The sequence below is a fragment of the Schistocerca gregaria genome, chromosome 1, assembly GCF_023897955.1.
Source record: "Schistocerca gregaria isolate iqSchGreg1 chromosome 1, iqSchGreg1.2, whole genome shotgun sequence".
NCBI lineage: Eukaryota > Metazoa > Arthropoda > Insecta > Orthoptera > Acrididae > Schistocerca > Schistocerca gregaria.
This window is the reverse complement of record NC_064920.1, coordinates 754,137,576-754,163,430: the sequence shown is the minus strand read 5'-3', so window position 1 is coordinate 754,163,430 and position 25,855 is coordinate 754,137,576. Positions and strand designations below refer to the sequence as shown.

The 25,855-nt window shown below is 45.1% G+C and overlaps 1 protein-coding gene across 1 annotated transcript in view; it reads left to right on the top strand.

The window, feature by feature from the left end:
- LOC126267750 (protein masquerade) overlaps positions 1-25,855 on the top strand; it is a 261,391-nt gene that overhangs the window by 186,101 nt on the left and 49,435 nt on the right. Inside the window, exon 2 of the mRNA XM_049973057.1 lies at positions 6,976-7,235. Within this exon, the coding sequence (XP_049829014.1) occupies positions 6,976-7,235 (260 nt within the window). The remainder of the gene's footprint in view (positions 1-6,975; positions 7,236-25,855) is intronic.

Sequence of the window (25,855 nt, the reverse complement as noted above, 5' to 3'; positions counted from 1 at the left end):
ATGCTGGAGCAACTGTTGATCATGCCGTTTTACGGATGCAGCAAGTTGCTGAGTCAGGAGACCATATCAAAAACGTATTCTAAGTTGCGACCATAACCTAATAAAAGTGCCAGGACCACCGTTCTCGTGTGTTTGATCGTTCTTCCCCTTTTCCTGCATCCACGGCATATTCTGAACGCTGATTTTCACCTGGTGGCAGAAACCGAACTATTATTTCTTTTCAGCAACTCCACGAGCGCACCGATTAATGAACATACCTGCGGTGCTGCAGCGTCCCGCGATGTATACAACACGCTCTACAGCACTTGGAACACCTCATTTTAATTTTAACCTCCCGGTATTATGGTCCTATTGTGCTTTAATTTCTTTCAATACAGTCTGTCTGTAACCTGACTCTAATCTAAAAAATGTGTCCCTTTGACTCCAGTAATCACAGAGACTTTATTTTTAAGCAGATGTAGGTAGCAATAGTTATACAGATGCGAAGAGACTTCATCAAAGTAGTCATCGAATCAATCGCAGAAAAGCAGCACATAATTGACGTGTCACTGAAAATGCACCATTTGTTCAAAAGTTTTCAGCATCTATTAGTGGACGCTGGCCGGTGTGGCCGAGCGGTTCTAGGCGCTTCAGACTGGAACCGCGGTACCGCTACGGTCGCAGATTCGAATCCTGCCTCGGGCATGGATGTGTGTGATGTTCTTAGGTTAGTTAGGTTTAAGTAGTTCTAGTTTCTAGGGGACTGATGACGTCAGATGTTAAGTCTCATAGTGCTCAGAGCCATTTCTTTTATTAGTGGACATTAATGATAGTTAATAATCCGTCCTTCGGATTTATAACGACTTGAGATCTGCTGGAAAACATTTTCAGTGGGGTGTTCGAATGTCTGCGGAGAAATGGAAGTCCATTCTATGTCAAGAGCCGAAACCAGAGAAGGTAATGATGTTAGATGTTGGGATCTGGAGCTCGGTCCTACCTATATTCCAAAGGTGTTCCACTGTGTTGACGTCGGGACTCTCGACAGGCCGGTCCATTTCAGTGATGTTGTTATCGACAAAGCATTGCCTCAGAGATGCTGCCTTATGACAGGGTGTGTTGTCATGTTGATACAAAGTGTCATCATCTCCGAACTGTTCCTCTGATGTACGTAGTTCACAATACTGTATAATTTGTTCTGACTACGGAAATATGTGGCCTGTGAGGAGCTGTTAGATCATTGTACTCCATTCCTTTTACCACCCACGCACAATCATTGTGCTGCATGGACTGCTGGTAGCACTTTGGAACCCACGCTGACTTCATACAATATCTTCCACCCCTCACCCTCGGCATTACTCGACGGTATCTGAACGTCAGTACATGAATGCCTGGTCTTAGTTTAGCTGTGGTTGTTCCTTCTGCGTTTCCACTTCACAGCGCCCTCGCTAACAATCGACTTGGGCAGATTTAGAAAGAAATGTCTTCATATTTGCGAATATGAGGTACCATCGGCTGTATGTTGGGATGATAATGGAAATTTGAGCCCGAACCGGACTCAGATCCGGATTTCACACCTTACGCGAGCACTCGCTTTAATCGCTTCGGCTATCCGTGCACGAATCACGGGGTCGGGTTATTTGGGGGAAGAGACCAAACAGCGAGGTCATCAGTCTCATCGGATTAGGGAAGCATGGGGAAGGAAGTCGGCCGTGCCGTTTCAAAGGAAACATCCCAGCATTTGCCTGGAGCGATTTAGGGAAATCACGGAAAACCTAAATCAGGATGACCGGACGCGGGATTGAACCGTCGTCCTCCCGAATGCGAGTCCACACGAATCACGGCCACACCCAAACTTCCATATGTCGTCGTCCATGTGTCACAACCTGTACCCTTACATTACGTATTTTCCCGTCCAGGAAAGAAATATCTGCTGAGAGTCGAGGACCTGGCATTGGCGAATAAATACGAAACAGCAGCTCCTGTGTTACAAAGGAGTATGATGCAATGTACTTTCGGACATCCATGCCTGCTGTTACTGCTTCTCTATTGACAACCACGCTGCTGATCCTATTATGACTTCCTCACTGTGTGGAGGTTCGAGTGGAAGTTTGTGGCCTGTTAGAATTTACTCCCCTGGGAATCTTGAATCTTCTTACTGGACTGTTGGATTGTATCTGTACTGGCAAGGAGTGCCGATGACCTATTTCTTGTGCTTGTCGATGTGACGATTTTTCTTCTTCTTCTTGCTCTTTGCTGAGGTCTCTTCCTAGGTTGGGATGTCGTGCATAAGGCATCCTGCTTTATCATATTCTCCGTTAACCAGAGAGATGATTATACAGCGCATTTGCAACTCTGTAACGATAGGGCGGGAATCAGATTGAAATCCTCCCTGGAAAGACCAATAAGGCCATTGACAACCAAGTACTCCCTGATTCCTTTTATGCTGGAAGATCGGCCTCTCGTGACATCTAGTGGTGAATTCTGCGTTATGTATGTGTGTGTCGGGGTACTCTTGACCAGACAGAGTAGCTGTGACCGAAATGAGGTTCGGTGGGGGGGAGACACAGCCCGGAGCTGGGCCTTGGCCGTCCTTGCAGCGGCAGCCGTCAGCCACCTGCCACCGCCGTGCCTTACCCGCAGGCGCTGCCGCGGCGGCAGCTAACGGCGCCTCTCCTGCCTAACGGGTCACCCGCATCGGCGGCCGGCCGGGCTCACTCGCTACGTCACAGCGACAGGCTCCGGGCAGGGCCGCCTCTTCCTTCCTGCCGCCGAGTGCTAAGAGCCGGCCGGCCAAGTGGTGCGCTACCGCCGCGGCGTCTGCCCACACACCCGCTCACCTCTAGTGTTCCACACCTCTTGCGTGAGCCCGTAGGCTAGGTACCCACTAACGATTTTTCCGTCGGCTGACTACGCTGTTGTTATCCTACTTGATTGTGAGTACGTAGCGCATTCTCTTGGATGGAGATTCATCGACAGAAGTAAAAGTCTCTTGAAGCGTGCCCCAGGGAAGTATCTAGAAACATTTGGAACATATTGAACTGACCCTCACTTCTGGGAAGTGGGTAGACAGCGCTACGTGGTCGTTTTCGGATTGGATGTTGCAGCAGGTCATGGCGCGTTAAATTTCGAACATCAAGGTGAAAAGACAGACTTAAACAATCATCGTCAAATTTCCTTACTTGCGTCTTTTTTCCAAAATATTCGCGAAAGTATTCTACTCGAGATCAGTCGCACTCGTAAGTGGAAACAATTTAGTTAGCATGTCACAGTTTGGGTTCCAGATGGGTTGTTTGACTGAGAATGCTATTTATACATTCACTCGTCAAATAGCCATGTCTTAAAGAATAGTGCATGGCCAGTTGGTACGTTTTGGACCTTTCCAAGTAGTTTGATTGTTTACATCGTGATATTCTCTTAGAAAAACTCAAGTTGTATGAAATTGATGGCTTCACACACAGCTGGTTTGAATCACAGTTAACAAACAGAATACTAAAAGTTATCATGAATAGTCCATACAATGTCGGAAAGGTAGAAAATTTTAGTGACTGGGGAAAAAAGAAAATTGCGAAGGGAATCCCATACGGTTCAATTTTGGGTCCACTCCTACTTCTTATATATCTTCCACTGAACGTTCAACATGCAAAAGCGGTACTTTTGGCAGACAATACTAGTGTTATAATAAATCCGATTAGAGAAGAAGCAACAGAAGAGTTGGTAGTGATATTTTCCAAGACCTATTGAGTGGTTCTCTGAAAATGAATTTTTCTAAATTTTGAAAAAAAAGTCACTATATCCAGTTTTGTGCAACAAATAGTCATACCAACAACAGATGTAGCGACCAAACAAGAGTCAGCAAATAGGATGTAACGCTCCAAATTTTTGCGTGTGCATATTGATGAAAACTTACACTAAAAACGCATATTACTGAGCTTCTTAATTAAGTTATTTACTTGAGCTCTTCGTACAAATGCTAATCTTGGAAACAAACGTATTAATCTCCTGACGTATTTTGCATATTCCCACTCATTAACGTAGTACGGCCTACCCCCATGAACCATGGACCTTGCCGTTGGTGGGAAGGCTTGCGTGCCTCAGCGATACAGATGGCCGTACCGTAGCTGCAACCACAACGGAGTGGTATCTGTTGAGAGGCCAGACAAACGTGTGGTTCCTGAAGAGGGCAGCAGCCTTTTCAGTAGTTGCAGGGGCAACAGTCTGGATGATTGACTGATCTGGCCTTGCAACACTAACCAAAACGGACTTGCTGTGCTGGTACTGCGAAGGGCTGAAAGCAAAGGGGAAACTACAGCCGTAATTTTTCCCGAGGGCATGCAGCTTTACTGTATGATTAAATGATGGCGTCCTCATGGGTAAAATATTCCGGAAGTAAAATAGTCCCCCATTCGGATCTCCGGGCGGGGATTACTCAGGAGGACGTAATTATCTCTGCATTTGATGAAGAAATAGATGAAATGTATGATGAGATAAAAGAAATTATTCAGGTAGTGAAGGGAGACAAAAATTGGTCATGGGTGACTGGAATTCGATAGTAGGAAAAGAGAGAGAAGGAAACATAGTGGGTAAATATGGACTGGGGGAGAGAAATGAATGAGGAAGCCGTCTGGTAGAATTTTGCACAGAGCATAACTTAATCATAGCTAACACTTGGTTCAAGAATCATAAAAGAAGGTTGTATACATGGAAGAATCCTGGAGATACAAGAAGGTATCAGATAGATTATATATTGGTAAGACAGAGATTTAGGAACCAGGTTTTAAATTGTAAGACATTTAAAGTAGTAAAGGAGGTTTGCTATTTGGGGAGCAAAATAACTGATGATGGGCGATGTAGAGAGGATAGAAAATGTAGATTGGCAATGGAAAGGAAAGCGTTTCTGAAGAAGAGAAATTTGTTAACTTCGAGTATAGATTTAAGTGTCAGGAAGTCGTTTCTGAAAGTATTTGAATGGAGTGTAGCCATGTGTGGAAGTGAAACATGGACGATAAATAGTTTGGACAAGAAGAGAATAGAAGCTTTTGAAATGTGGTGCTTCAGAAGAATGCTGAAGATTAGATGGGTAGATCACATAACTAATGAGGAGGTATTGAATAGAATTGGGGAGAAGAGGAGTTTGTGCCGGATGCAGTACAATGGAAGACATCCTCCCTCGTAAAGCACAGTCAGTTTTTTGACCATCTGAAAAAGAGCCTATGAGTACGAACGCCAGCTCCACCAAGATTTTATGGCCTGCTAAAGTTACATCAAGAAGAGATTCCACTTCTCCCCACTGTCAGCAATGTAGGAACCCCAACATATTACCTAGCAAAAACATCTGCTTCTCTTGTGAGCCCTTTGATCGGGAAATCTGAACACCACACAGGAAATTCAAAAGATTTTATACGGTGCCTGAAGAATCTGCGTCTCGGACCAGCCGACGTATTGGTGTGTTTCAATGTTGTCTTTTAGTTCACTCGAGTGCCATTGATCGATTCACTACTACACATAGGAGCTAATCATCAGGAGGACATCTTACATTTTTTCAAATATCAAGTTACTTTCCATTTAACCAATAATATTTTGAGGGATCAGACGGTGTTACTGTGGATGGCTAACCTTCTTTTGGAAGACTTTGAGAACAAAGCACTTTAGTTGGCACTTTTGAAAACTAAATGTTTTTGGAGATGTCTAGAGGTTACCTTTTTGATATGACCATATGGCACACCAGGAAGATTTGGTGCATTCCCTCGGATGATACCGATTGTAGAAACATTCGACACATGGATATCCCGAACACTACGAGCATCGCGCAAATGCAGGTTTGTGACAGTGACATTTCGTCGTATGAATATTACTCGAAATGTCGTTAACACTGGTGAAGGTTTCGCGCGTTGTGAATAATTTCGGGGAAAAATTCATAACGGATCACTTTTCCGAGAACTGGAGCTTGCAACAGATTATAGATAAAAATATGCTACAAGAATTTCATCGAAAACAATTTCAAATACTTTTTTTATTTTTAAATTCATTCATCTGACATGCAAGTAGTAGATGAATAACGAGAACATGACCACATTATAGCAATATACACTCGATAAAATTCGTGTAGCAGTCTTATACAGACATTGGTATATAAATGAAAAGCAAAAATAAAAGTAGTAGTCTAGTTTGGAACAAGGGGTGTAAAATTAACACCCCACGATGCTAACCAATGAGCGAACATTTCGTCTGAAGACAGCGCGTCTTATGAGGTACACAGCGTACCTGGAAAGTATCTCGAAAATTTTGACTGTCGTTTTCTCAGAAACTGGTAAGCCGAGACACGTGTTCGCTTATTTTGAAGCCTCTTCCACTGAGTGAAGTTTCTGGGAAATCAGATTATGGCACTTGCCGTGTTCTCCTCGTTAGTGACCGAGCGAGGCGGCGCAGTGGTTAGCACACTGGACTCGCATTCGCGAGGACGACGGTTCAATCCCGTCTCCGGTCATCCTGATTTAGGTTTTCCGTGATTTCCCTAAATCGCTACAGGCAAATGGCGGGATGGTTCCTTTGAAAGGGCAAGGCCGATTTCCTTCCCCATCCTTTCCTCACCCGCGCTTGCGCTCCGTCTCTAATGAGCTCGTTGTCGACGGGACGTTAAACACTAATCTCTTCCTCCTCCTTCTCGTTAGTGGTGCAGTTACGACCTTAGAGAAAACACGAGGTAGTAAATCATGTGACATGTTTGCGGGAAGACTGTTAGACACAGAGAAAAAAACAACCAACACATTGAAGTGGGTACATATTAAGGGTACCAATGATCACAACATCTGCTCTTATACCTCCAATACCCTGTATATTGCATAATAAACTTGTGTCAAAATTTAAAAGTTTCTTGTTAGTAAGTTTGAAATGATGGCGCAGCACGTATTGGAAGAGGTGTAGCAGATAACACTTCTCCGAAGGTACGTAAAACTTGCAGTGGTGCTCGCTGACCGGAGCTGTGGTGTTTGCGCGCAGGGCTGCTGGACTCGATAACGAGCACGGAGGAGGCGAGGGACTGCCCGGGCATGTGCGTGCACAAGTGGGCCACGCTGATCTGCTACGAGGTGCTGGAGGACGTGGCGTGCCCGTCGGCCACGATGCGCTGCTGCCTGGAGGAGCCGGGCAACGCCACCGCCGCCGCCGCCCAGCCGGCCGCGGCCGCCGACAAGCCCTCGCCGCCCCCGAAGCACCAGCCGCACACCAAGCCGCCGCCCTCCACCACGCGACGCCCACAGGTGCGACTGCCTCCAGCCTACATCCCACTTGCACGTTCTTTACTCGATTTATATTTGCTACCAGCGGGACGCCGTCTCCTACAAGTACGAAACAAAATACGTGCGTGGGCATTTGCGACAAGTTAATCAGGACCCAATCTAATACGTTCACACTTTGGGTCTGTCTGTGAGTCGTTTTCGAATAGCACTGTTGATGGAGGAGCCAGGCACGAGAGCCGTGAATATGTGTTAGAGTTCCTGATAGGTGTAACTTGCCGCAAGTGTACACCTCAGCGTATACTCGCCAAAGGCGTCATATCTTACAGTACTCTTAATGTCTTACTGGTTCAGTAGACGTCATCAGAAGCTTACTTCACTGAAGTATGAGTGCTACGTTGATGCTCTCGATGTATGTAAATTGCCCACAATCAACAATTTTAACTCGCCGAAGCTTTTCCGGCACGTTGCGGTGTTATACAGGGTGTTTTAAAAAGAAAGGGTCCCATATTTTCATAAGAAATACGATGAGCAGTCATAAAGTTTTAATAACCACCACGAAAATATCAAGTGCGTTAGTGAAATCTGGTACATGGGGTGGCCCAGGAGGAATTGTCAATATTGAGGGATATGACACGAACATCATTCGAAACAAAGATGTGTAGTAAACATGTGCTATAAGCTGCATACATTATTGTATTATACTGAACTGGGGACCTAGAAACGACAGAGAGGCTTCGTCCCCGCCGTAGCCCTCAGTGGTTCATAACCCCACAACAAGTTATAGCATTCCACGCACCCCACCGCCGACCCACAGCGAACCAGCCCCCCCCCCCCTCCCCCCGGAACGTCTCACACCAGACAGGTGTTACCCCAATTTTTGCGGTGTAGAGTAATTATGGTGTACTCGTACGTGGAGAAAGTGTTTGTACAGCAATCGCCGACATAGTGTAACTGAGGCGGAATAAGGGGAACCAGCCCGCATCCCCCGAGGCAGATGGAAAACCGCCTTAATAACCATCCACAGACTGGCCGGCACACCGGACCTCGACATTAATCTCCCGGACGGATTCGTGCCGGGGACCGGCACGCCTTCCAGCCCGGGAAGCAGGGCGTTAGACCGCACGGCTAACCGGGCGGTCTGCATACACAAGCTGCTATAAGATCTTCTTCATTTTCAATACTATGAAACACATCTTTTCAACTACGAGCTCTTTGGTTTCCATATTTTGACAGATGGTAGTAGGGACCAAAACAAAAACAAAAATGTCCGGTAAATATGGGCTCTAAGATACGTATCCTAAGAACTATGAGCACCTGTTGATCTGCGGTGCTGAGAAACACATCTCTTCTGCTGAACAAGTGCCCATAGCCCTAAAGGTATGCATTTTACAGACCACGCTTACCAGACAATTTTCTCTTGTTTTGGTCCATACAACCTCCTCACAAAATATGGAAATTTATTTATTTATTTATTTATTGCCAAATTATAGACCTGTTACCTGATGTTTAAAACAGGTCGTACATCTTACAATTTTCGTTTTTCATCTTTTTACAGTTTTCTTTCCTTTTGTATTATCTATAACATTTACAAAGAATGATTCAAAATAACAATAATTTGAGGTTGAAATATATATAAAATTTTGTTGTTTTTAAGAAGAATATAAAAAGAAGATAGGATAGATGAGAGATTTGTTAGTACCATCACAGAGTGTGACTGACTGTGAATATCTCGGAATGGTTTCATCGAGCCGTTGACCGCCAGTCACACAAACACACACTAATGGTTATTAGTAGAGAAATAATGTTTATTATCCTATTTGTTACTAATCCTATGTATTAACTTCATTAGGTGCGCATCCATGTACAGCATTTGGTGTTTTCTTGGCTAGATTGCCAGCAATTTGCTTATTTACTGTCACATCTCAGCTTCCTCCTCCTCGCTGTCCATCCTCTGGAGATTTCTGTTACGCTGCACATAGACATGTCTGTGATGTCGTGTCCGCATATACGCTTCATGTGTTGTTTTTGAAATACTGTTTGTCAGTACGTTTAATTGTGCCCATTGTTCTTCGTCTCTTACTGCTGTCTATATATTTATGTCTGTATCTTTGTAATCTAAGTGTAGTGTATGTCTATTGTTCGCGTATTGCCCGCAGAAAAAGACAGTGTGTTCTGGGGAACCTTCTTCCCCGCATGTGCATGTAGGTGTCTGCCTCAGACTCACGCGGTTTAAGTGCGTGGGATAAGGTCCGTGCCCGGTTAAGAAATGTGCCATACCGCGGCTGGGATCGATATGTCTCATTCTCAACCGCTCCCTTACGTCAGGGAGGAAGTCGTGCAGTCTACGTCCCTTATCACTTACATCCCACTCACCTTGCCATGTATCCAAGCGCCAACTTTTAAGGTGACGTATCGTTCCTATGGACACACCGGTTATTGGGTGTACCTTATCTAGTCTCCCCACCTTTAACCAGTACCTTGCAGCTTTTTATTTGATCGTGATATCTATGGGGCATACTACGAGCACCACACATAGTGCATCCGCTGAGGTGGTACCGAAGGCTCCAGATAGCCTAAGTAGGATACTTCTCTGCCCTCGTCTGACGGATGCTTTGTCGGTGACCACGTTCAGTCTATGTGCCCACGTGCTAGCTGCAAAGCTGAGTACTGATTCGAAGAGCGCACAGTGGTATGTGCGTATGACCGGTAGAGGTAGTCTGAACTGTTTTGAATTTAGCCTCACCAGTTTGTGGAGTATTTTTTCTGCTTTGTCTGTTGTCAGCCTTATGTGTTCGTGGAAATTCAATTTTTCATCTGTGTGTACCCCAAGATAGCGCGTAATGCGTGCTCGTTTGATGTTTGTGTCCCCCAATTTTAACCGAAGGATTCCTTTGGAGTGATCCTTTCAGTAATGTGTATGTTGTTTTTGTTTTCGGCTATCCTGAGTTTGTTGTTGTGACACCATTGAGTAATTGTTTGTAGTAATCCATTGGCTTTCTCTTCTAACTGGGCTCTGCTGTTTGCAGTGACTACAACTAATAGGTCATCTGCGTAGGCGACAATTCCGTCTGACCTGTCATCCCCATCCAGAAGCTGTAGGAGGGGTTCGACTGTTACGTCCCAGAAGATGGGGCCGCAGATCGACCCTTGAGGACAGCCTTTGGTAATTCTTTTAATTACTTTCCGGCTGTCCATCTGCCATTCGACTACTCGGTCTTTACAGTAGTCCAGAAAACTGTTGTACAGTGATTGCTGTAGCTCCAGATGTCTTAGCCTCTGGAACAGTGCTGGCCACCAAAGATTATCAAATGCTCCGGCAATGTCAATCATTATTGCCATGGCGTATTTCTGTTTTGTGGTGTTAACTATGTGCAGGTCCTGGTTGAGGGCATCATCAATTGATCTGCCAGATCTGAAGCCGAACTGGTGTTGGCTCATACCCCTGATAGCTCTCTGTGTTTGCAGGCGCTTACACAGTAGCTTCTCCTGAATCTTTGCTAGGGTGTTTATTAGGCATATTGGCCTGGAAGTCTTTGGATCTGAAGGATCCCTGTCCGCTGATTTCTTAATAATGACTGCTTTGGAGGTTTTCCATACTGTAGGTACCCTACCCAGCCGTAAGGCATCGTTCAGTAACGTTGTTAGGAATGGGGTAATCTGCGGTGCTCGTTTTTTCAATGTTTCCGAGTGGATACCATCTGGTCCAGGTGCTTTTTTTGTTTTTGAGCTCTGAGATTGCTAGCGCAACCTCTTCTTGCGCAAAAGGACAGGTGACAGTTGCAGTGTTGTATGGTGTGTGTAGGTTTTCTCTTAGTGTTGCATGATATTGTGTGTCTGTATCGATAACGTCGTCAGGGAGCAGTTTATACAGCAGAAACTCCGCTGTATTCCTCCATCCCCTCGTCATCGTGCCGTCATCCTGCCTTAGCGTTCCCAGAACTAGTGGTGTTTTTATCTTCTCTGTCAGTATTTTGTATGGTTCCCCCCATATATTTTGCTCTGTTTGTGTTCTTACAAATAGCTCCCATTGTTGTCTACGCGTGTTGTATATGGTCTGTCTGTATAAGTCTTGTGCATGCCTATATGCTTCAACTCTTATTCGTCGGTCCCTATCTGCTAACGCCCTTTGATATAATTTTCGTTTGCGTCTTGCGTCTTGTTTGAGTCTCGTAAGTTCGTTGGTCCATGGTACTGGTGAGCAATTAGTGTTCTTTGCTGTCGGTATTGATGTGTTTTGTGCATGTTGTATCACCTGTGTTATCTTGTGTGCTCTAAAATCGATACTTCCATTTATGTTTTCTAGATCGTGTCGTTGGATAATTTCCGTTAATTTGTTCCAGTCTGCTTTGTGCAACAGCAAGTGTCTGGTGTGTGATTTGGTCATTGTGTTCTGAGTGTGAGTTAGTGTGTATGTTGTGACATTATGATCACTACTGCTTATGCTGTCGTGTACAGTCCAGTTTGTTACGTATGCCATTGCTGCATTATTTGCTAGCGTGAAGTCGATATTACTGCGCGTACCATCGAACCATGCATATGTTGGTATAGGTCCTTCCGTATTCATTACATGTAATTGTGTTTCTTGTATTAGATCGGTGATTATGCGTCCTCTGTCACCTGTTCTGTCTGAGTTCCACAGGGTCGATCTGGAATTAATGTCAGCACTTATCACTAATTTTTTGCCTCTGGCGTACATTACTAGGTCTCTGATGTAGTCTGCATACGGCTGTATTTGATGGCTCTATTGAGCGTACATGGATGCAATAACCCATGTGACGTTCCCATTAGTTATCTCTATGGTAACCAAGTGTTGATTGCGTAACTGTGTTACCTTAACTATGTTATAAGTTATATTTAGAATTACTATTGCAGCCTTACAGTCATTACTGCCTGTTATTGTGGTAGCATGTTTTGGTAGACATATCAGTTGCCTGTTTCTGTTATAAGGTTCTTGTAAGCACATGATGTCTGCCTGCAGGTCTTGGATTTCCGCGCTGACTGTCGTACTGTTTTTTGTATTATGTTGTAAGATATTCATTTTTTGTCTATGTTCTGGGTGTTTTACGTGTACAAAACATTTACTGCCAGTCTATGAGTAATCAAAATATGTTCGTCCGTGTGCTCTTACATGATCTATATATATTTTGTCCAAGTCGAAAGATTCTGACCTGCGCAGGCAGACCTGGAGCATGAGAGCGAGTAGCGGCTCTGCTGATGTAGGAATATTTTCTGGCTTTAGGATGATTCTGTCTGCTTGCTCAGTTAAAACAAATATGGAAAGCAAAGCGCTCACAATAGAACTGATTTGTTTCACGGTATCAAGGATGAAGACATGCTCATAGCTCTTAAGGTATGAATTTTACAGCCCATGTTTACTAGAAATTTTTGCTTCGAATGATCGTTAGTGTCATATCTCCGAATATTGGTCATTCCTCTGGGGCACCCTGTATATTCACCCTTCAAGGCGTCATTTTTCCTAATAATGTATGACTTGGCGGACCCCTTAGCTGTACAGGTCTGCATTTTGGCCTTTAGGAAAATGATCCACCTCGAACACTACATACTCGTCCTTCTACAAACGCCTGCCACTCAATGATTTATTCATCCGAGGAAAGAGGAAGAAGTCAGTGAAGGCTATGAGAGGAGAATATGGGAGAATGGGACAAAATTTCTTCTCACGTAGAACCAGCGTGTGTGACTGTATTCCGTGCAGAATGAGCTGGGGTCTTGTTGTGGAACAAAAGCACTCCCTCGGACAGCTTCCAGCGACACTTCGTCTTGACAGCCTCCTATAACCTTGGCAATAATAATTGGTATAGTATAGCTGTGATGGTTTGTCCCTAACGAGACTAATTTGTTAGCACAAAACCACGTCAGTTTCAAAAAACACTCAGCGTCCCCTTTCTTGATGATGATTAGGTCTTTCCCTGTTTCGGCGATGGTGAATTCACAAGCTTCCACTGCCCGCTTTGCTCCTTTGTATCAGAGTCATAGCGAGGCAATAAGCACACGCCCGTGGTGGTTAATGGGCTAAAGAAGTGTCCTGACTCAACTACAGCTTCTCCGCTGCTGCCCCGGTTCGGCGGACCTTTTTAATGGGTGTGTGCAGTCACGTAAACCAGCGAACGGTGACCGTTTGTCGTGTTTCAAATGTTGTACAAGACGTTGAAAACTGATTCAAAACTGATTTTTCATTTTTTACACTGTCATGTCGACTGCGATACTTTGGCCTTCGAGCACGAGAGCCTCCACTACTGTTGTGATTCTTTGCTCTTCTTTAGATTTGTTTGACCGTACTGAGTCTGAGACACCTAACCACTGTGTCTTATGGCGATGCACTATCGCTGTATACTTTCATCATCTCCCATTCAAACGTATAAAACAAATGACTGCGCCATGTCCGCCCTGAGCGTGTTCGGTCAGAAGGTTAGTTACCCTCTGTAATAAAAAAAAATAAAACTGAGTTTATCGATCAACGACGAACTTAACCGGATGTCCTACGACGTCCAGCCCGAGCAGATGCAACGAGAAAAAAAAAGTGGTCAGCGAGGCAGAATGTCAATCCTAAGGGCCCAGGTTCGATTCCCGGATGGGTTGGAGATTTGAGATTTTCTCCGCTCAGGGACTGGGTGTTGTGTTGTCCTAATCATCATAAATAATTTCATCCCCACCGACGCGCAGGTCACCGAAGTGGCGTCGAATCGAAAGACTTGCACCCGGCGAATGGTCTACCCGACGTGGGGCCCCAGTCACTCGAATTTTTTTTTTACTACGCCATACCGCAAGCGGGATTTTGAGCCCTCTAGTGGCACTGTGCTGTAATGGGCACGGGGATTCTATGTGTACAAGGACGGCAGGCATACAACTGTAAACAATCAAATAATTTCGATATAATTAAAACTTTACGATTACCCCTAGCAGTATTGTCGAGACAATAAAAAAAAGGTGCTATTAAACGTATGTCCGGAAAGAAATGTTGGTTGAGCTACAGATCACTCAGTCTTATGATTGCCATCGACAGGAGGTGCTCAATGTGGTCTTCACTCTTTCCTACACACCCATCAGCCTCCCTTCTGAAAGAATTCCAAACTTCTGCTAACACACGTGGCTGCCCACTCATTTGGTCACATGTTGTGGACACACTCTGCTGCGGATGTAATACACCAATAACTTTAAATGTGTCTATAGGCAGAAGTCTGAAGGCTCAATGCTAGGTGAACGGGTAACAATGCTACTGGACCCACTGACCAATCTATCGCTCATTAAACGTTTACGTACTGTCGCATGAGGCGTAGGAAATGAGAAGTAGTATCCCTTTTTTCGTAAACCACACCCGTTTTCTTTCTGCAAGGGTAAAATTCTCCAATAACGCTGGCAATTTGTCGGTCAGAAATTGATGATAAACATTACCTGTCAATTTGTCTAGTAAAGTGTATGGCGTTATTAATCTGTTACCCGCAGTTCCTGCCAATACTTTGATACCGGAGCCAACCTGATGTCTTACTTCCACGACTTTCGAGCACTTGTATCTACCGACACGTAGTTCCCGTGATTTATTATCTTTTCCTGGGTGAGTTTCGCCGCATTTCTAAATAACATGCCAGCATTGAGCTACAGATCTTCAGCATTCCTCCATAGAATCCGTTGTGAGAAATGTAGTCTGGCGAGGTGACTACCTGAGAGGTCGCACACACTGTAAGTGACGATGTGCCTGAAACAACTTCTCGTGCAGAACTGAAAGCGCAAGAGCGTGCTTTCAGTCTTCAACAGCCCCGCTCCTTGTCACCTTTGTTTCAGGATGACCTTCCACCGATCGCAACCGCCGCTTCTACACGTCCAGAGTGTCCAAACTCTGCGAGACCCATAGCAGCCGTCATGCTTGTTGCAAATGACACCGTGTCTCTACAACTCATTGAACTTTTTTGTCGAATGCTGAGTTTGTGATGTTTTCGATTTAGTTACATGCGATTATCGATGAAAACTATTGACTACACCATAGCAAACTATCATAATCGCCATTTCCACTTTGAATGATAGGACTCCATTTGTCATATTTCGACGACTTAATGATCTCTACGTTGTTATGCTTAAGACTGTTGGGAGCCATCAAGGGCACTCCAAGAAAGAAATAAGAGACACAATGCGGAGGGCAGGCAACAGTGGTGGCGTTTATGGTACCGGAGCTAAATTGTAACACCAGAGCCCTGCAAATTGCAGATGCTCTCCGAAGCTTTCCCAGGGGAGAAGTTTCACTTCATAGAATTAAGTGGTAGCCCCATCCAAGGCTTAGCTGCTGTACTAAGGCGTCACGGTAGAAGATAGCAACGAAAGAGCACTTCTTAGCACAGGCATCAAACTTGATAATTCCCCCTGAGAACTGCAACGTCAGAGGGTTTACACAGGTTAGAGCAGACCCCACCCACAAAAGGACACAGGGCGGGGCCTTCCGACGTGAAACAATGTTGTTGTTGGCCATAATAGGACTGGTAGTGACGTTTAGCTTTCACCTGAACGCTGTTGATATCACGCTTGGGAATTGTTAATGTAAAATCCAGAAACATCCGTACCTACTGAGTAGGAGTAGGGGAGGAATCTAACTGTGGCTGGCCAGAGGTGTCTGGAAGTGCAGAGCGACTCGCCAGATTGGCCGAAGCTTGTTAAGTGCCGGTGGATTGCGAGGTCGACTATAAGAAGGGAGAAATGGTGCGCCTCCACGATTGTTTAAAAATCCATGTTTTTGTATTCAGGGAGAGTTCTCAATGAGATCGCTGGGGCGCCGACTCCGTGTCACTTGTGGCCAGCCTCGGTAAGCTCCGGCATGTCCGATTTTCTCACTTGGAGTGCTGCTCTCAAGTTTGTACTTAACGTGCTGCTAGTGTTCGCTACTTTTGTTAGTGCCCACTCATGTTGTGCTACCATTTACCTACTTTGATTTTTCTAATGTTTAGTTTTAGCCTTGATTGTAGTAGTTAGACTGATCGCTAATAAATAGTGTTAATCAGACCCGTGAATTCCATGAGTCTCCTGCTGCAAGAGTCCTGTCGAGTTGCAGAATCCGAACCTCTCGTAGGTACCCTGCGACAGTGTTGTGACAAGCCATCAACCTGTCTTCACTGGGAATTTATCTTTCTGCATTTGCTCCTCACCGCTCGAAAGTTGCAGACTGAACTCAAGCCTGCTGTCTTCCCTCTGTCCTGTGTAAGGATGTGTCACATTTCACTACTTACGTTATTCACATTCTGCTGAACCATTAAACTTGCTCTGCTGCCAGCACAATCTCAAAATGATACACTCCTGGAAATTGAAATAAGAACACCGTGAATTCATTGTCCCAGGAAGGGGAAACTTTATTGACACATTCCTGGGGTCAGATACATCACATGATCACACTGACAGAACCACAGGCACATAGACACAGGCAACAGAGCATGCACAATGTCGGCACTAGTACAGTGTATATCCACCTTTCGCAGCAATGCAGGCTGCTATTCTCCCATGGAGACGATCGTAGAGATGCTGGATGTAGTCCTGTGGAACGGCTTGCCATGCCATTTCCACCTGGCGCCTCAGTTGGACCAGCGTTCGTGCTGGACGTGCAGACCGCGTGAGACGACGCTTCATCCAGTCCCAAACATGCTCAATGGGGGACAGATCCGGAGATCTTGCTGGCCAGGGTAGTTGACTTACACCTTCTAGAGCACGTTGGGTGGCACGGGATACATGCGGACGTGCATTGTCCTGTTGGAACAGCAAGTTCCCTTGCCGGTCTAGGAATGGTAGAACGATGGGTTCGATGACGGTTTGGATGTACCGTGCACTATTCAGTGTCCCCTCGACGATCACCAGAGGTGTACGGCCAGTGTAGGAGATCGCTCCCCACACCATGATGCCGGGTGTTGGCCCTGTGTGCCTCGGTCGTATGCAGTCCTGATTGTGGCGCTCACCAGCACGGCGCCAAACACGCATACGACCATCATTGGCACCAAGGCAGAAGCGACTCTCATCGCTGAAGACGACACGTCTCCATTCGTCCCCCCATTCACGCCTGTCGCGACACCATTGGAGGCGGGCTGCACGATGTTGGGGCGTGAGCGGAAGACGGCCTAACGGTGTGCGGGACCGTAGCCCAGCTTCATGGAGACGGTTGCGAATGGTCCTCGCCGATACCCCAGGAGCAACAGTGTCCCTAATTTGCTGGGAAGTGGCGGTGCGGTCCCCTACGGCACTGCGTACGATCCTACGGTCTTGGCGTGCATCCGTGCGGCGCTGCGGTCCGGTCCCAGGTCGACGGGCACGTGCACCTTCCGCCGACCACTGACGACAACATCGATGTACTGTGGAGACCTCACGCCCCACGTGTTGAGCAATTCGGCAGTATGTCCACCCGGCCTTCCGCATGCCCACTATACGCCCTCGCTCAAAGTCCGTCAACTGCACATACGGTACATGTCCACGGTGTCGCGGCATGCTACCAGTGTTAAAGACTGCGATGGAGCTCCGTATGCCACGGGAAACTGGCTGACACTGACGGCGGCAGTGCACAAATGCTGCGCAGCTAGCGCCATTCGACGGCCAACACCGCGGTTCCTGGTGTGTCCGCTGTGCCGTGCGTGTGATCATTGCTTGTACAGCCCTCTCGCAGTGTCCGGAGCAAGTATGGTGGGTCTGACACACCGGTGTCAATGTGTTCTTTTTTCCATTTCCAGGAGTGTACTTTGGGAATGACTGATATGTGAGACAGTTGTAAGATCACGTCACTATAAAGCTGTTACGAAACGCACTAAGATTGGAATATGATTATCTAAAGAGCACCGCTCGTGCCCTGCAACGCAGATCAACGCAGAATAGCGCGTGCACATACAGGGAGGTGATAAAAATCATGGAATACATCCTGTCGTGTTCCGGACCTCCTTTTGCCCGACGTATTGCCGGAACTCAATGTGGCAGGGAAGTTCCCTGCAGAAATACTGATCCATGCTGCCTCTATAGCCATCCATAAGTGCAAAAGTGTTATCGTTACAGGATTTTGTGCACGAAGTGACCTCTCGATTACGTTCCATAAATGTTCGATGGGATTCACGTCGGGGAATCTGGGTGACCAAATCACTCTCTCAATTTGTCCAGAACGTTCTCCAAACCAATCGGGAATGGCGACTTGGCGTATTCTCATCCATAAAACTCCCATCATTGTTTGAGAACATGAAGTCCATGAATGGCAGAAAATCATCTCCAACTAGCCGAAAATAAGCATTTCCGTTCAATGACACATGTAAATACAGACCACACAGTTATGAAGCCACCACCAGCTTGCACATTCCTTGTTGACAACTTCGGTCCATGGCTTCGTGGGGTCTGTGCCACACTCAAACTCTACCATCAGCTCTTGCCAACTGAAATCGGGACTCATCTGACCAGACCACGGTTTTCCAGCCGTCTAGGGTTCAACCGATGTGGTCACGAGCATGGGAGAGGGGCTGTTAGTAAACGCACTCGCGTCGGATATTTGGTGCCACAGTCCATTAACGCCAGATTTCGGCCCACTGTCCTAACGGATATGTTCGTCGTACGTCCCACATTGATTTCTGTGGTTATTTCACGCAGTGTCGCTTGTCTGTTAGTACTGACAACTCTACGCAAATGACGCTGCCCTCGGTTGTTAAGTGAAGGCTGTCGGCCACTGCGTTGTCCGTGGTGAGATGTAATGCCTGAAATTTGGTATTCTCGGCACACTCTGTATACTGTGGGTCTCGGAATACCGAATTCCCTAACGATTTCCGAAATTGAATGGCCTGTACGTCTAGTTCCATTTAATATTCCGCGTTCAAAGTCTGTTAATTCCCGTCGTGTGGCCATAATCACGTCGGGAGCCTCTTCACACGAATCACCTTAGTCTAAATGATAGCTCCACCTGTTCGCTGCTCTTTTATGTCTCGTGTATGCTATGTTACCACCAGCTGTATATGTGTATATCGCTAATCCATGGCTTTGCCACCTCAGTGTGCAGGGTTTCCCGGGAGGAATAATAAATATTCAGGGATGTGACAGGAACAATCATTTGAGGCAAATTAAGAGCTGTGAGCACTTCTTCATCTTCGTTAACGTGAAACACATCTCTTCTACTGAACAAGTGTTCTTAGTTCTTTAAGTTATACACTTTATAGCCCATATTAACTAAACAATTTTTTTCTGTTTGGATCCGTATTACCTCCTACCAATATGTGGAAAGCGGTGCTTGCATTAGAAGAAATTTGTTTCATATTATCGAAATCAAGAAGTGCTCATAGCTTTTAATGTGCCGGCACGCAATTTAGAGCTCATGTTTACTAGACTGTTTTGCTACGATTGGTGGTTCCTGTCATATCACTGAAAACTGAGATTTCCTCCTGGGACACCCTGTAGATGGGCAGACGCAATACGTTTATCTGCGCTATTGGCGTTCTACCTCTAAAATCATAATCGTCAGTTGTCAAGGCGTACTTGTGCCCACTAATTTTAATCTGGAACTGCTATATAAATCGATCGTTGAGGAAGGCAGTGGCTGGACAGAGATTTAAGGGAAGAATCTTTAGTATCGGTAATTCAGCTTCTCTTACAAAACTCGCGTACTATCAATTCTTGATACTTTTCGCAATCTGGGACTTTGCGCATCCACAGAAGATATTTTGTCCTAGAAAAGAACGCTCGTAGTTAGCTGCCGTGTCACTTCGTAAACTATGTTTGTGCCCATACTCAAGCTTCTCGGAATTCTAAAATATGATTAACAATAAAAACTATGCAGAAGAAACTGCAGTATTGACTAGACGGGGAAAGACTTTCACTTGAATAACACTTCCTTGCTCATTGTGCAGAAATGTACAAGCTGTTTTCTAGATTACGTTAGCAAGAAAAATCAAGACTGTGAATGCTAAAATTCATATTTTAAAATCTAAATCGGAAGCATTTTACACTGTTTTTATTCTAATCCTCGTAGCATTTTGGAGCTTTTAGCTATATTGCATTAGTCAGATGTATTTGATACTGCTTCCTGTGTACCGGTAGGATTCTTTTTTAGGCTTCCTTTCAGCCAAAATTCTGTTTATTTTGCTTGTAATGTTTCATTGTATGATCGAGTACATTGTGCTAGGGTGATATCCCAAACGTAATACACTAAATAAAGCTATACGTTCTATACAAATAGATCATTTGATTTACCAAGTAAATTGTGTGCGAAAGGCAAATCACTGCTCGAGACAGCTTTTGTTATTACAGTCTCATATAGGCTTGAAAGCAGTATGACCTCAGTTAGTGAAATTAACAGATTAATGGAAAGTGAGTGTATTCTCTTTCTGAAGTATATTTTACGATGAATCAACCTCTCATTCACCTAGATGAGCTAGTGCTGGTAAAATTCACATTCCAGCTGATGCCCACAAGTGATCATCACGCAGACCTACATTCGAATCGAGACGTGACATCTCAGTTCGTGCTCCTCGAAACGACACCGGTACCCCGCGATGCGGTTGACAGCCGAGTGACGTGAAGAGGAATGGGAGTTGTTAACGCCTGATGGTTAGGCAACTGCTCCTATCAGCAGGCAATGCGAGATGCCTAAACATACGATTCCTACGCTCTGTTGCAACGGTCGCGATTAATGATCCAACCGTTTACTGACATCCTACTCCCATTTCAGTATTTTGAAACCAACTCTCACGTACACTCCTACTAGTATTCGAGATCATAGTCTGGAAAAATCATCATCTCCCGAACTTAGAAAGACGAATGAGCTTTCCTTCTCATGTCACATTGTTGAACACCTTTTCGAGATTGTCCTGTTGCAGTTGTTATTCTTGTCTGCAAACGCTCCGAGCTTCGTTGATATTGACCCATTTTGTCACCAGGTATATTAGCCCGCACTTCCTCATCAGTATCCGTATGTTCCCTGTTCTAAAATGCTTCAAATGGCTCTGAGCACTATGGGACTTAACATCTGAGGTCATCAGTCCCCTAGAACTTAGAACTACCAAAACCTGACTAACCTAAGGACATCACACACATCCATGTCCGATGCAGGATTCGAACCTGCGACCGTAGCAGTCGCGCGGTTCCGGGCTGAGCGCCTAGAACCACTAGATCACCGCGGCCGGCTTACGTGGTTAGGGGTCCTGTTTCTCCGCAGTCCCAGAGAGCTGTTGCCCGTCTCTCTACTCTATGTAAGTAGACGGGGTAAGTAATGTCCAGTAATGAAGTGCACAATTCCCGTTGTTCGGTCATCCAGGCAAGCTCATAGTCTGTGACACTTAGGAAAAAGTTATACACAGCCTACTGCTGGTCCTGCCGTTCCATTCGCGTTGCCATTCATCTGTTCTCCAGGTCCGGAGTTGAATTTTGTTATTTATATCTAACCCTGTGATCACTTGCACCCGCTCGAGTCTGCCTCGACCTAACCAGTAGCAAGTTGCTCTATACCGTACCTGCAGACCCCCCCCCCCCCCCATTATTAACACAGTATCCTCGACACGTGTTGTACCGAAGACCTCAGTAAGCCTCGCTTGTCTAAAGACGGATCTGCAGTTCTCGAATTGCTGCAGAAGCGCTCCTACACTGGCTGTGAAGCCAACTATGGAACTGAGGATAAAGTTGAAATACGCCCTAAAGGCATGCATCAGTAGCTTATAGTCCGAAGTATCGGATTTAACAGACTTGTGCATAACTTTCGCTGTTTTTTCTCGGATTGTGTAATATATGTTATGTGACAAATGGAAAAACAATTGTTGTCATTAGATTGTACAGCAGGAGGAGGAATGGGGGAGCATCCTTGTGCAGACTTGGGCTGACGTTGGGCAGGTACGCTGTGGAGACGCACGTTGGGTAGGTACACTTTGGAATGGTCCCGTTCTGTAGCTCGATAAGGGATGTACGAGGAAGGGGAGACAACATAATGGGGGCGTGTTTGGAAAAGTTCTTTAAATCTTCACATTCACCATGACTGCAAGACTGCTCCGAAATTGCCACTACTCAAAGGAAAAGGCATAATTCTCCTTGGCCAGCCAAACCACGAAACAAACTCAAGTTATACAGCATTATTCAGCAACCTCTACCAATTCGTTTCATGCAACCCGCACTACACCTGTATTAGAAACGGTATCCAGACAGGCGGCAGCTACGTAATCGGTACAGGGTCCTCTGAGAGCTAGTAAGAATGTAACAATGCAGCAACACTGAGAATGATACAGAGAGAGACAAAAAGAAACGTGGAGGTGTACAAAGAATTAAGATCTAATGCCCAAAGAATATGCAAGAAAAAGAAAAAGGAATGGCTGAAATCAAAGTCTAAAGAGGTAGAAGTATTAAAGGAACAGAATGAATCGAATAAATTTTATCCTGCCATGGGAAAGATGATAAAAAACATTCAACCCACACAAAATGCACGCAAAAACAAAAACGGTGAGATAATAAGAGATGAACAAGCAATATTGCAGACGTGGGCAGAATACTTTGAAGATATGCTCAACAAAAACTTAGATCAGGCCCCAAGAGGTACACAGGAACAGGAAGAGAACACAGAGGCAAGAGAAATTGAAAGGCATGAGGCACAAAACCCAACAAGCTGTTAGATGCTGCCATTATTTAGGTGTCCTCCTAACCAATGGTAATAGTATGAGAAAATATATTGAAGAAAGGGTACAAGCAGGAAACAAAGCCTGTTATGCAAGCCTAAAGATAATCAAGAACTCTCTGATTACAAGAAGAACTAAATTGAGAGTGTACTATTACCTTGTGCGATCTGTTGGCATATGTGGATCAGAAACATGGGCACTGATAGAAGCAGACAGTAACAGCCTAAGGGCATTTGAAAGGAAAATCTTACAAAAAATCTATGGGCCTGTGAGAGAGGCAGAAGGTTGGAGAGTGAGATAGAACCATGAAATACAGGTGCTTACACAAGGGAAAGACATGGTGAAATTTATCAAATCTCCAAAAATACGTTGGTTAGGATATGTGGAGAGAATTACGGAAGACAGGATACCAAAACGAATCATGAATGCCACCAGAAGGAAGGGAAGACGAAGAGCTAGATGGATGGACAATGTGCTGGCTGACCTTGCTAAGATGGGGATCCGTGGACGGAAGAAAATAGCTGAGAACAGAGATATATGGAGGAATATTGTTGAGGAGGCCAAGGCCCACCAAGAGCTGTAGTGCCGAAGAAGAAGAAGAATTTTGGTAAAGTTCTGTAAATCTTCACATTCGCCATGACTGCAAGACTGCGCCGAAATCACCACTGCCCAAAGGAAAAGGCATAATTCCACTTCACCAGCCAAACAACAAAACATACAGGGTGATTCAGTAACCCATACCAATTCGTTTCATGCAACCCGCACTACGGCAGCCACGTAGTCGGTATAAGGTCCTCTGAGAGCTTTGGGCGATTGTTAACAGAGTCATATTGTAAAAAATAGAAATGAGCATTAGCCGTAAGTTTCGCGGTATTTTTGGACCAAGATATACTTTATCTCTGCTATTCTTGTCTAAGTGTCCCCAGTCTTTCTTTATGTAATTAGCGATGTAGTCATACAGATTTTGGATGTATATGTAAGTTTATTCCTTTTATAGTACTTACTCTCTCATAAGTAGTTCAGAGGTTATACTCGTATACTGGAAAGTTGTTACTTCCATGTTGATATCTTCTGTTTATTTTGCTGTCTTCGATGATGATACACACTTTATAAGACGACGTTTCTGAACTATTCACGAAAGATTAAGAACTATAAACGGAATAAATTCACGGATACACCTAAAATATGTATGACTAAATTGCTTTTACACAAAGAAGGGGTGGAGACTCTTGGAGAAGTATGGCAGCATTAAGGAATACCTTGGTCCAAACATACCGTGTAACTCATGACCAATCCTAACTTGTTTTTTTGCGCTATGATTCTCCTTGCTTACAGTCGCCCAAAGTTCTGAGAGGGAACATAATATCGATTACGTGGTTGTCGCCCCCGTGCGGATAAAATTCCTGATGTAGACGTCTGGGTTGCATAAAGCGAATCGATAAGGGCAGCTGAATCAGCCTTTATAGTCACAGCTAAGGCTCTTTCCAATGTTAGAGCTGCTGTCTAGTGCAGTCGCCGTTACAGCAATACGTGAGAATTCTGCGATGAACAAAAAGTATCTCCCTTAGATTTCAGGAGGGAGTAGCAAACACCTCTTGCCATCCCCCCCCCCCCCTCCCCTTCCTTGTAGACGCCTCTGCCGTCTTTGCTACATGCCTCCACAGAAACTGAACTCACACAGGGAGCAAAAGGTCGAATAAGTGTTGTTTGTCATCAAAACTGAAATCATCTTATGTATTGATATGTTTAATAAAGATTATAACTGCAACAATTACGTATGCTTATCGCAAGGACAGGAAACAGTATGGAATAGAGTGAATCACAACACAGTAAAACAGCAGACAACGATGGCTACCTCACGCAGTACTGTCAGCTAGGTAACATGGCCTGCAACCAAACCAAACGAGTCCCAGCCGAAACCTTCACACTTCCACTTACTTGTGCCGAGTCAGAACTAGGAAGCTGATGGGCCAATTTCAGTTAACACATTGCTTGCTTTTCCCTAATTCTCTTGAGACGAGTGACCGAAAAGAATTGTGCAGGTGCCAGGGAGTACATATTGATTCATGTTTTTACAGCTATGAACTTACAGTTACTCTTACGGGGCGCTTAAACCTGTGACTGCACTCGCAGGTCTTGACTTACAGGCTAGTAAGGATCAAAGACTCCACTTTCCCGCCGGTGCACACCTCGTCCAACTCGCCAGATGCGTAGCAGTGACCGTTCCAAAACTTATTTGTAGAGTTCAGTCATCTACATCTACATAGATACTTTGCAAATCAGTTCCACTCGCAAACAGAGAGAGGGAAAGACGACTATCTATATGCCCCCGTATGAGCCCTAATTTCTCGCATCTTGACTTCATTGTCCTTACGCGCAATGTATGTTGGTGGCAGTAGAATCATTTGGCAGTCAGCTCCAAATGCCTGTTCTCTAAATTTTCTCAGTAGCGTTTCCCGAGAAGAACGCCACCTTCCCTCTAGGGATTCCCATTTGAGTTCCCGAAGCATTTCCGTAACACGTTTTGTTCGAACCTACTGCTAACGAATCTAACAACTCTCGTCCGAACTGTTTCGATATCTTCCTTCAATAGGACCTGATACGGATCCCAAACACTCGTGCAGTGATGAAGAATAGGTCGCACGAGCGTCTTATATACGATATCCTTTACAGGTGAACCACTTTTTCTTAAAATTCTCCCAACATACCGAAGTCGACAATTTTCCTTCCCTGCCACAGTTTTCACATGCTCGTTCCATCCTATATCGTTTTGCAACGTTACGCCCAAATATTCAAACGACTTGACTATGTCAAGCTGGACACTAGTAATACTGTATCCATTATTACCGGTTTGTTCTTCCTACTCATCCGCATTAATTTATATTTTTCCACATTTACTGCTAGATGCCATGCATTACACCAACTGTAAATTTTGTCTAAGTCGTCTTGTATTTTCTTACAGTCACTCAACTTCGGCACCTTTACCGTACACCACGGCATCGTTAGCAAACAACAGCAGGCTGCCCCCCCCTCCCCCCCCCCCCC